This window comes from Sapajus apella, unplaced genomic scaffold (assembly GCF_009761245.1).
Source record: "Sapajus apella isolate SASKATOON/1434 unplaced genomic scaffold, GSC_monkey_1.0 scaffold37, whole genome shotgun sequence".
Classification (NCBI taxonomy): Eukaryota; Metazoa; Chordata; class Mammalia; order Primates; family Cebidae; genus Sapajus; species Sapajus apella.
Window position 1 is genome coordinate 1,375,368 of NW_022436977.1, and position 13,193 is coordinate 1,388,560.

At 41.5% G+C, this 13,193-nt stretch overlaps 1 protein-coding gene across 1 annotated transcript in view; it reads right to left on the bottom strand.

Annotated features, from left to right (window-relative positions):
- The window catches only part of SNX1 (sorting nexin 1), a 42,207-nt gene extending 29,129 nt beyond the window's left edge, over positions 1–13,078 (bottom strand). The window contains exon 1 of the mRNA XM_032297205.1: positions 12,799–13,078. Within this exon, the coding sequence (XP_032153096.1) occupies positions 12,799–12,957 (159 nt within the window). The 5' untranslated portion in view covers positions 12,958–13,078. The remainder of the gene's footprint in view (positions 1–12,798) is intronic.
- Between the last annotated feature and the right edge of the window lie 115 nt (positions 13,079–13,193).

Genomic DNA, 13,193 nt, shown 5'->3' on the forward strand with positions numbered 1-13,193 from the left:
TTTGAGAGAAGGGGAAAGCACATTGATTACACTGAATGGCAAAACCAATAGAAAAAATAAGCCTTGCTTTATAATTCATATTTTTAAAAAACTCCTTAGCAGTCAATATGTCACAATAACTATTCACCTGTGTGAAAAGGGCTAAATTTCTAGGCAGCAAACTATTCTCTGTGATGAAAATATTGTTTGTGATATAGAAAAAAAAAAAGCCAAAGAGCTGTCTTTTTTTTTCTTTTAGCAGCTAAAATCCTAGCTGGGATGTCCAACACTTGCTTACTCCCTTTGGCTGTTAATTCTAGCCAGTGGTTCTACTGATAAGCCTGTTTAAGAGTTCAGCTGCTTCTGTTTATAATTAAAAGAGGATACAGACAGACCAATACTAATTTGCAGACAGGTACTAGAAAGATGTGCCAGAGAGAGAGAGCACTTTTGTTAGGGGCAGATATTTCTTCACAATTACCAGCCTCAAAGCCATTCTAGGCCACTAGCACCATTTTCTTAGCTCAGAGAAGGACAGGCATGGGCTTGCTGCCCCTCAGGGCTGATGCAGCCATTCACTGCTTGAAGTACTGCTGTGATTCAGGGCAATTTCCCTTTAGGTTGTCCAGTTGTGATTCTTCCTCATGTTGCTTAATTGCTCTTTGCTCCACGCAGAACCCCTGCATTATAGTCAAGAGATCTCAAAAGCGTAGGTGCTGTTAAAACTCAACTGTATTTAGAGGTCAAATCCATATTAAATGCTAAGGTAACATGGTTCTTGGTGGACTAGGTAACTAATTTTTTGAGGAGAAATTAGGATAGCTTATAGTAAGGCAAGATAGAGCTAAGGAGTTGTGTGATCATACTAATGTAAAAAGCAAGGACAATTAGGAGTAAGTCAATCCCAGGAGCTATACCCAAATTATAAGAGGGCAGCCATGGAGTCTTTAAAAATTACCCTGAAAGAACTTAGCATGAAATACTAAGGCGCAGTGGCTCACGCCTGTAATCCCAGCACTTTGGGAGGCCGAGGCAGATGAATCACAAGGTCAGGAGTTTGAAACCAGCCTGACCAACATGGTGAAACCCCGTCTCTACTAAAAATACAATAATTAGCCAGGCATGGTGGCGTATGCCTGTAATCCCAGCTACTCAGGAGGCTGAGGCAGGAGAATTGCTGAAACCCAGGAGGCAGAAGTTGCAGTGAGCAGGATTGTGCCACCGTACTCCCACCTGGGCAACAGAGTGAGACTCCATCTCAAAAAAAAAGAAAAAAATACTGCTGGTTTTGTCACCTTTACTTCTAGGGAAAAATGAGTGAATCAGGACAGCCTATTTGTTTTTATTGCTTCTGCAACAAATTATCACAAATTTCACAGTTTAAACAATGCAAATTATCGTGTAGTTCTGAAAAAAGTCCAAGGGGTTTTGCTGGACTAAAATCAAGGTGTCAGTAGGGCTGAGTCCCTTTCTGGATGTTCTAGGAAAGAATCTGTTTCCTTTCCCTTTCTGGCTTCTAGAGTTCTTTGGCTCACAGCCCACTTCTTCCATCTTCAAAGCCAGCAATGTTGCATCTCTCTTCTCAACTCTTCCATATGTCTTTCACAGCCTGTCTTACATTTTTAAGGACCCGTGTGATTATACTGTCCCATCCAGATAATCCAGGATAATTTCCATATCTTAGGGTCTGCTGATTAGCAATCTTAATTCCGTCTTCAACCTTAACTCCCCCTTGCCACATAACCTAACATATTCACTGGGCGGGGGTGGGGGAGGCATTATTCTGCCTACAGCAGAGAATGACTCCTCTCCCACCACATTTCAAAACTGGCACAGATGCACTAAAAGTATTTGTGCTTGAGAGAATGAACATTCAGTGTTTAACTCCACAGCTTAAGGAGTTAAACTAGGGGTTCTTATCTTGGGGCCCATTAGCCACATACTTCAGGGGGTAGTCTATGAACTTGCATGGGATTAAAATTATTATAATTTCATTTTCATTAACCTTGAACTGAAATTTGGCATTTCCAATGATCATAAAGATAGGCAACAAACCATAATAGTAATAGCAGTACCTGAGACTATAACTGATACCAGGTATTTTTATATAAGATTATAGTTTTTATAGATCTCCAAGTGTCATTGATGCTCATCTCTATTTAAGTACGTTATTAATGTAAAATTGTTTATTAAAAACATATTTCAATATACTTGGTTTCCTTCTAATATCATGTATTTTATTTTATACAGTTAAAAACATTATTCTGGGAATGTGTCCACAGGCTTTACTAGCCTGCCAATTGATATAACTTGATTTTTTTTTTTTAACCACAGCACAAAAAAGGTAATAACTTCTGAGATATAGAGGGACTAATGAAAATGGAAAAGGGAGAGCTGAAAGGATGGGGAAAATAGCATAAAGCTGACCATCGAACTAGTTAAGGAAAAGCAAGGCCATTAGAGACCTTATGAGCCCCCAAATTTAGCCTCAGACATTCTACTGAATTATCTGGTATAATTTCCCAACTAAACTTTTTGGGTCTCAAACTAACAAAACTTAGATGGGCCTAGAAAACTGCAGAAGGATGTGAGTACTAATGGGTGGATTACCTTTCTAAATTAAAAAAGCAAACCCAGTTCAAATCTGCTCTGAAAGCAGAATGAAGCTCCAGCTGTCCATTTGACTAAGCAAAATAATAAGCCAGAAAAAGTTGAGCAACAGCTTTTCCTGGAGATGAGATACTTATGGCCACTTGCTCTAGCAACTATCAACTACTCATGATTTATTTATGTCAAAAGTTATTTAGGAGTACTGAGAAGCTTAAGAACCAAGGAAGAGAGATTGTTTTTTTCTTCTCCCCAATCTAACCTAATAAATTACAAACGGCTAAGTTATCTGAGTGGCCTTACCACCTAAGTAAGCGAAGGGTTGGCAACCCCTTACAGAAACCAGAAGTCTGACTGCAACCTTTATTGTTTCTCTCATAAGCCCCAACCCCTATATATATATTCTTATTTTTAACGTTTTTTGAGACAGAGTCTCGCTCCGTTGCCCAGGCTAGGGTGCAGTGGTACAATCTTGGCTCACTGCAACCTCCGCCTCCTGGATTCAAGTGATTCTCCTGCCTCAGTCTCCCCAGTAGCTGGGACTACAGGTGCATGCTACTACACCCAGCTAGTTTTTGTATTTTTAGTAGAGACAGGGTTTTGCCATGTTGGCCAGGCTGGTCTTGAACTCCTGATCTCAGGTGATCCGCCTGCCTGAGCCTCCCAAAATGCTGGGATTACAGGCATGAGTCATCCCGCCCAATCCCAAACCCTAACTTTAAATAAATTTTAAGTCAGGTTATTATTAGCCATCTTTTTTGTTTGTTAGTTTGAGATGAAGTCTGGCTTTGTCGCCCAGGCTGCAATGCAGTGGCATGATCTCGGCTCACTGCAAACTCTGCGTCCCAGGTTCAAGCGATTCTCCTGCCTCAGCCTCCTGAGTAGCTGGGGATTACAGACATGCATTGCCATGCCCAGTTAATTTTTGTATTTTTAGTACAGATGGGGTTTCACCTGCTGGCCAAGCTGGTCTTGAACTCCTGACCTCAGGCGATCCACCCGCCTTGGCCTCCCAAAGTGCTGGGATTACAGGTGTGAGCCACTGCACCTGGCCTATTAGTCATCTTTAAAAGTTTCTCCCTTTACTCCAAAAGTAGTCCTTTACAATTACTTTTATTAGCTTTTCCTCCACAATTCTGAAAGCTAATTGCCAGTACAATACAATGATCAAGAAATTAATGAGTTTATGTACTTCAGGGAAATCTAAACTTATGAGAAGTAAAACTTGTTTACTATTTGAGCTGGGCACTAAAATGAATCTTTGCATATACCTGCAACTTTTTTCAAGAATCTGTTCACTATAGGCTGAGAGCAGTGGCTCATGCCTATAATCGCAGTACTTTGGAAGGCAAGGCAGGCGGATCACGAGGTCAGGAGTTCAAGACTAGCCTGGCCAACATGGTGAAACGCTGTCTCTACTAAAAATACAAAAATTAGCTGGGCATAGTGGCGGGAGCCTGTAATCCCAGCTACTGGGGAGGTTGAGGCAGGGAATTGCTTGAATCCAGGAGGCGGAGGTTGCAGTGAGCCAAGATTGTACCACTGCACTGCAGCCTGGGTGACAGGGCAAGATTCTTTCTCAAAAAAAAAAAAAAAAAAAAAAAAGAAAGAATATGTTCACTATAATATGGAATTTCAGATGAGATCTGACCACTTGATGTAATGTTAACTCCAAAAACTAGTGTTTGAGGCAACATCCCTGTAGAAAACACCACACAATAGAGGGAAACTTACACAAAACTATTTCCTAATATTAGCTGTAAATGACTAAACTAGTAACTAAACAAACTAAGCAATATACCTTTGTTTAAAGGTACTTTTACATAGATTCACTTTCAGAAGTCTAGTTAAGACCAGAGAATGGCTAATATCAAGAAACTTAATGAGGATAGGTTACATCTTTGGGTACAACCACCCATGCATGTTTCACAGAACAGAGAATTAAAGTATTAGCCAGCTGAACCATAAATCTCCTTACGGCTTTCAATAAAACTAACAAACTCTGTCCAGATCTAAAGAAGTTATCCTATAAACACTCAAAAAGAAATAAACTGCTTATAGTTAACAATCTTTCCATAAAGCATAAACAAAAATATGAGGACCAGTTTTACAGCTGAGTACCACCAATTTTTAAGAAACAGATAATTCCAATTGCATAAACATTCTTGAAAGAATAGAAAAAGAAAGTACCATATAATCTTAATCCCCAAACCATATAATTCTATGGTTTATCTTATGAACATAGATGTAAAAGAACAAATGTTGGCAAGGATATGGAGAAATGGGAACACTGATACACTGTGGGTGAGAATGTGAAGTAGTACAGCCATTATGGAAAGCAGTATGGAGGTTACTAAAAGAACTAAAAATAGAACTACCATAGCATCTAGCAACCCCACTACTGGGTATGTATTCAAAAGAAAGGAAATACATCAAAGTATATATATTTCTTCTGCATGCCCATGCTTATTATAGCATACTATTCACAAGAGTCAAGATATGGAATCAACCTAAGTGTCCATGAATGGATAAAGAATATGTAGTATAGGCCAGGTGTGATGGCTCACACCTGTAATCCCAACAATTTGAGAGGCCAAGGAGGGCAGATTATTTGACCCCAGGAGTTTGACACGAGCCTAGGCAATGTGGCAAAACCCCATCTCTACAAAAAATACAAAAATTAGCTGGGCATGGTGGCATGCATCTGTAGTCCCAGCTACTTGGGAGGCCAAGGTGGGAGGATCAGCGGAGCACAGGAGGTCAAGGTTGAAGTGAATCATGATTGTACCATTGCACTCCAGCCTGGGAGACAGAGCAAAACCCTGTCAAAAAAACAACAACAACAAAAAAACACCAAACCCCCAAAAACACGTGGTATATATAAAAATGAACTATTTATTATTCAGGCATAAAAAAGAATGAACTCTTGTTATTTAGAGCAACATGGATGGAACTGGCGGTCATTATGTTAAGTGAAAAAAGCCAGGCACAGAAAGACAAGTATCAAGTGTTTTCACTCATATGTGGGAGCCGGAAACATGGATCTCATGGAAGTGGAGAATACAATGGTGATTCCCAGAAGCTGAGAAGGGAAAGCTGGGGAGGATGAAGACAAGTTGGTTAGTGGGTACAAAAATACAGTTAGACAGAAGGAATAAATTCTAGTATTTGATAGTATAGTAGGAAGATTATTGTCAGCAATAATTTATTGTATATTTCAAAAGAGCTAAAAGAGAAGGATTCTAATGTTCTCAACGCGAAGATAAATGGTTAAGGTGATGAACATCCCAAATACCTTGATTTGGTCATTATACCATGTTTACAGGTATCAAAATACCATGTGTATCCCAAAAATATGTACAACTATATCAATAAAAAATATGAAAGAGACAATATACTATAACCTTGTTGAGTCTATTCCAGTAAAGCAACATTAAAAAAAATTCACCATATAACAGATTTAAGACAGAAACTCTATAACCGAGAGATGTCAAAAAATAATAAAATTCAATAGATATTTTTAAATTCCTATCAAGACAGCAACAGAAGGAAACTTAAAAAAAAAACTTGATAATATCTACAAAAAATCTTTAACAAGCATCATTCCTTTAAAAATGTTTCTTTTTATGTTTAGTTGACAATTGTACATGTTTTTGGGAATCCGAGTGATATTTCAATATGTGCATACAATGTACAATAATCAAATCAGGATAATTAGTATATCTAGCATCTCAAACATTTATCATTTCTTTGTGCTATAATCATTCAAAATCCTCTCTTTCAGCTTTCTGAAAATATACAATAAATGTAGTTAACCACATTCATTCTACAGTACGGCAGCAAGCGAGGTCATTCCTCCTATCTAGCTGTAATTTGGTATCTGTTACCAGAGGTTGGTTAGGATACAAAATTAAACAGGTTTTAAAAAGCTGAGGTGGGACTATAAAATGGTGCAACTTCCATGGAAAGCAGTATGGAGGTTCTTCAAACAACTGCAAATAGAACTGCCACACAATCCAGGAATCCCATTACTGGGTATATATCCAAAAGAATTAAAGGCAGGATTTTGACAAATATTTTCACAATCATGTTGACATCAGCACTATTCGTAATAGCCAAGAGGAGGAAAGAAACCCAAATGTCCACTGGCAGATGAATAAATAAAATGTGTTATATACATTCAATGCAATATTATTCGGCCTTAAAAAGGAAGGAAATCTTGTCACACGTTATAACGTGGACCAGCCTGGGCAACCTTAAGAACAATGTGCTAGTAAAATAAGCCAGTTGCAAAACAAATACTGTATGACTCCAACTTACATGAGGTTTTGAAAGTAGACAAACTGACAGAAACAAAGTTAGAATGGAGATTGATTACCAGGGATGGTGGACGCTGTTTAATAAGCATAGAGTTTCAGATTTGCAAAATGAAAAGGTTATGGACTTCTGTTTCCTAACAATGTGAATATAAACTATGTACTTAAAAATGATTAAGATGGTGAATTTTGTTATGTGAGTTTTATCTTAATTTTTTCAAAAAGATTTTTTGGGCCAAGCATAGTGACTCACGCCTATAATCCTAGCACTTTGGGAAGCCAAGGTGGGAGCTCACTTGAGCCCAGTAGTTAAGAGACCAGTCTGGGCAACATAGGGAGATCCCATTGCTACAAAAAAAAAAATAAAATAAAATAAAATAAAAATTAGCTGGGCATGGTGGCATATGCTACTCAGGAGGCTGAGGTGAGAGGATCCCTTAGCCCAAGAGGTAGAAGCTGCAGTGAGCGATGATCGCCGCACTGCACTCTAGTCTGGGAGACAGAGAGAGACCTTGTGTGTACATAAGTATGTATGCATGTATGTATGTATATATGTATTTATTAACAAGTAAAAAGCTTTTGCTTCCTCTTGCAAGATGTTAAAGTGATCACAGATTTAGGACTAGTTCTGAAAGACCATGTCCTTTCCTGCCTAAATGCTAATACATAACTTACATAACTCTCTGAACTCTTTTGTAGTCTTAAAGCAATGACTTCAAATTTATTTCACTAATTCTTTTGAGTTTCTCGCCCCCCCTTTTTTTTTTTTTTTGAGATGGAGTCTTGCTGTCACCCAGGATGGAGTACAGTAGCATGATCTCGGCTCACTGCAACCTCCACCTCCTGAGTTCAATCGATTCTCCTGTCTCAGGCCCCCCCAGTAGCTGGGATTACAGGTGCATGCCATCATGCCTGGCTAATTTTTGTATTTTTAGTAGAGACAGGATTTCACCATATTGGCCAGGCTGGTCTTGAACTCTTGACCTCGTGATCTGCCCACCTCAGCCTCCCAAAGTGCTGGGATTACAAGCGTGAGCCACCGTGCCTGGCAGAGTCTTTCCCATTTAAGTAACTGGTTTATACATTCTGAGATGCATGTCTAAGACTGCTCTTTCAATTATAAATGAAACCACATTTTAATTACTGAATTAACAAAGCCTCCTCGGCTGTAAAAGAGAGCAGATGGGATGATTAACAGCAGCAGTTGTATCAATGCCCAAAAAATTACAAGCATGCCATAAATTAGTTTTAAACTTTACATGCCTCAGCTTCAAAATTCTTCAGTACCCCTCTCTGTCTCCAATATGAAACAAAATAAAAGATGAAGATTAACTTAAATTAGTAAAATGCTATTGAAGTTGGCTGGACACAGTGGCTCACACCTGTAATCCCAGCACTTTTGGAGGCTAAGGCAGGTGGATCCCTTGGGGTCAGGAGTTTGTGACCAACCTGGTCAACATGGTAAAACTCTGTCTCTACTAAAAATACAAAAATTAGCCAGGGATGGTAGTGCGTGCCTATAAGCCCAGCTACTCAGGAGGCTGAGGCAGGAGAATCACTTGAACCCAGGAGGCAGAGGATGCAGTGAGCTCAGATTGTGCCACTGCACTCCAGCCTGGACAAAAAGACTGAGAATCTGTCTCAAAAACAAAAACAAAAGCTATTAAGTCATTAAGTATCTATTTGATGGCTTTAGCTAATCAAATAAATATTACTAGTTTTGTTGTTGTTTTGGGATGGGGTTTCACTCTTTTGCCCAGACTAGGTGCAGTGGTGCAATCCCAGTTCACCACAGCCTCAAGCTCCTGGGCTCAAGTGATCCTCCCACCTCAGCCTCACAAGTAGCTGGGACTACAGGCTTACACCACCATGCCAGGTTTATAATAGTTAGTTTTGACTTTGATCAACTGTATTACCCATTTTTAAGGTTAACTTTTCTAATCCACTATTAGATTTTGTGGGTTTTTTTGTTTTTAGAGTAATTCCAGTTTACAAAATGCTCACCAACAAATACAGCTCATGCCTTCAAAAAGTAAGCACTTTTTAAATGTTTATTATGGAAGGAACTGTTCTAAGTGCTTTGTAGGCATTTTAATTTAATCTTCACAGTAGTGGTAGAGGTAAATACTAATTTTATTCACTTTTTCTTTTTTCTTGAGATGGAGTCACAGTCTTGTCACCCAGGCTGGAGTGCAGTGGCATGATCTCAGCTCACTGCAACTTCAGCCTTCTGGGTTCAAGCAATTCTCCTGCCTCAGCCTCCCGAATAGCTGGGACTACAGGCACCCACCATCGTACCTGGCTAATTTTAGTATTTTTAGTAGAGACAGGGTATCGCCATGTGGGCCAGTCTGGTCTTGAACTCCTGACCTCAAGTGATCTGCCCACCTCTGCCTCCCAAAGTGCTGGGATTATAGGCATGAGCCACCTTGCACCTCACCCAGCCATATTACTCACTTTTTACAGGTGAGGAAGCTGTAGAAAGTAATTAAGTACTGTGTCCAAGGATAAACTAGCAAACCATAGAGTCTACATTTAAATCAGACTTCAAAGTCTTCCCTCTTACTTTAATCTTCAATGTTGTTCTTTAAAATACCACAAGCACTTCAATCCTCTATCTTCTCTGGCTCACAACTAAAGCATTAATTGGATTATAATTTGTTCTTTATGGCTGTTTAATAAGACAGTTAAACTAATGAGGTATCTTGGGGTCTTGGCTTCCTAAAGATGATGAACATGAGGTTGGGTGGCTAGAACAATGGCTTACAGGTGGTATTTTAGTTTCCTTAGTAACTCAGTTTTCTTAGATCATATCTAAATAAAAATAATTATGCTTTCTGTGGTAGAACAAGGTCATTCTGACCTCCTAACCTCCCTTTTAGCTGGAAATTAGACAAAGGATTTTTTTTTTTTTTTTTTTTTTTTTGAGACGGAGTTTCGCTCTTGTTACCCAGGCTGGAGTGCAATGGCGCGATCTCGGCTCATGCAACCTCTGCCTCCTGGGTTCAGGCAATTCTCCTGCCCCAGCCTCCTGAGTCGCTGGGATTACAGGCACGCGCCACCATGCCCAGCTAATTTTTTGTATTTTTAGTAGAGACGGGGTTTCACTATGTTGACCAGGATGGTCTCGATCTCTTGACCTCGTGATCCACCCGCCTCGGCCTCCCACAGTGCTGGGATTACAGGCTTGAGCCACCGCGCCCGGCCTTAGACAAAGGATTTTTACAGTCTTACAAAAAAAGAGGTATTGATAACTCCACAAAGTATGGTAAGATGAATTAAACTGAAGCCTCCTGTACTTCTTTTTTTAAAATTCTATTTATTTATTTAGAGACAGAGTCTTGCTCTGTCGCCTAGGCTGGTGTGCAGTGGTGCAATCTTGGCTCACTACAACCTCTGCCTCTGGGGTTCAAGTGATTCTTGTGTCTCGGCCTCCCTATGTGGGATTACAGGTGCACACCACCATGCCTGGATAATTTTTGTACTTTTAGTAGAGATGGGGTTTCGCCATGTTGGCCAGGCTGGTCTCGAACTCCTGGCCTCCGGTGATCCTCCTGCCTTGGCCTCCCAAAGTGCTGGGATTACAAGTGTGGGCCACCGCACTTGGCTACTGCTTTAGATAACTCTAGAAAATAACTCCTCACTCTTCCCAGTTCCTTTTTGGAAAATAAATTGTTTGCCTATGTAACCAATCACTTTCAGTGTCAGAGTTTCTGTTTTCATATTCTCAGTCTGTACATCATTCAAGCGGTTTTAAGGAAGAGACTAAATATTTTAACATGCAAAAAGACTAAACCAGCTTCAAGAACTATTATTTCTCATGGCGAGTGGCATGCACCTGCAGTCCCAGCTACTTGGGAGAAAGGGAGGATCTATTGAGCCTAGAAGTTCAAGACGAGCCTGGGCAACACAGGGAGACTACATCTCCAAAAACAAACAAAAAGTTTTTCCTGTTTTATGACAGTCGCAAAAAGTTATTTTTCAGAATAAGACTTCATTTGACAGTTTTAGTTGTTTTATTAGAATTATCAATCACCTTATAAGCTGAAATTATGGACTCAATTTCTGAATACAGGACAGTGAAAATCTGACATAAATGAAGAAAGCCTCAAACTTTTTCAGACCACATGTTGCATAAAGAATTTATAGCTGTTTTATTTAGTTGGTTGCCCACTGAGTAGCTACTAAGAAGAGAAGCATTATGCAAAACAGATAAATTCACAGGCCCAGCATTGAATTTTACGCATAGAACAACCTGTTCCAAGTGGTATGAGTAAACATTCTCATAAAACAGGCCAAAACATCTCTACTGGTTCCATAACTGATTACTGATTTCCACATTACAAAGAATAGTTTTTTTCCACCTAACTCTCGTTAGAGACCCGGATATTTATTATTGAGGCAGGAGAATAGGGTCTGGAGGCAGGGAACTTAAGGGCAATTTGTGCTGAATCAAGGAAAAACACTAAGGTTTAGGGGCAGGGAATCTGAGGCCAATTTATGCTTTCTTTCTTTTTTTTTTCTTTCTTTCTTCTTTTTTTTTAAGACGGGGTTTCACCATGCTGGCCAGGATGGTCTCGATCTCCTGACCTCGTGATCCACCCACCTCGGCCCCCCAAAGTGCTGGGATATGCTAACTTTCTAAAATAGTAAACATCAAGGTCTGGGGACAAGGAATCTAAGGCCAACTCGTGCTGACTTCCCAGAGGACAGAGAATCTAAGGGAACCTAAGGCCAATTAAGGACAACTTCCTAAAGCTAAACCAAAAGGAAAAACCCCCACAACCAAATGGCAAAGGGTCAAAGGCTCTATCCCTGCAACCCTCCTCTTCCACCACTTCTCAGATGGAAAGGAAGAGTGCCTTAGATCGGCCGGGCCAAGCAGGGACCATTCGTTCATCTGTACAGGACGCTAATTCACCACAGCCTTTAATTAGCCACATACCAAATCCTTTATCTAGATAAGGGGTAACCCATAGGAACCCCAAAAGGAGCACTTAAAACCCAGAAAACTTTGTAAGTGGGCTCTTGAGCCCCTTGCTCCGGCCCACTCCCATTCTGTGGAGTGCTTTCTCCCTTTAATAAATTCCTGCTTTCGCTGCTACGTTTCTGTTTCATTCCTTTGTTATTTTGTGCGTTTTGTCCAATTATTTGTTCAAAACGCCAAGAACCCGGACTTACAGTCAAGGCCCTCCTATTACTAACACTACGGGAAAATACCATTACCTCCTCACATTTCAGATTTGCTCCCAACGAGGTACTTGGGCACTTGAACGCATCCCTTTAAAAGGAAGAAAGCTTTCTGATCCGTATAGTGGTTTATCTGGCAGAACCTCTCCACCAGCCTCTGATCTCTGGCCTGATTTTCCCAGAGATCGGAAGAATCACAACTTTTGTAAAGTAAGATCCAGAAAGGGCCTTTGGTTATTGTCGGTAAATGCCGGGCTAATGAAAGAATTGGTGGGCGGGTCACCACCCCAGGCTACTCCACGTAACGTTATTCATCTTAGAAGGAGTAAGACTGGAGAAAGGTCTGGATCCCATTCGCTTATTCTGACCGACTAAATCAGCCTTGGCAGGACAAGACCAGCAAAATAACTCCGTGGATCCGTGCAGTCACCACACTGCAGGGTCAAAGGACGGCGTCGGCGGCTCTTGGCTATTAGGGACCTAGCTGACGAAGGCACCACAACCCTTATTCTTTACTATTCCCGACTAGGGGCCGGGAAGCCAGGCCCTACCGCTCTGAGCACATCCAGGGTCCCCGGGCCCGGACTGCTGACACCGAGGCAAGATCTCACCGGGCCCACTCTCCCCAACCTCCCCGATTCTCGCTTAGCCTCGCTTCCCTTTTGGGGTGCCCTCTCGCCTGCTACCCCGAGGGGTGAGAACTCACAACCATCGCGGCGCCGGTGAAAATGTCCTCCCCCTCGGTGTCGCTGTCCCCAGCCTCGGGTTCTGATCCCCCGGCCGCCCCCTCGGACTCCGGATCCGGGCCGGGGAAGGGCGGAGGGAGTCTCTCCGACGCGCTACAACCACCACCACCCGACGCCATCTTCCTCCACTCGCGGCGGAAGCCGCAACAACAACTTTATCGAGAGATAGCGCCGTGAGCAAAGCGATCCAACGGTGCGAGGAGTGGGAGGGCCGCAAGGGACCCCGTGGGATCCGAGGGGCGGAGGCGCAAGGGCGGGGCCTAGGCGCTGGGTGCGGCGCGGCACCCTGCCAGGGGAGGATGCCCTGCAAATCAGAAGCCTGGATCGCGATGCTGAGATATTAACGGGGGGGGGG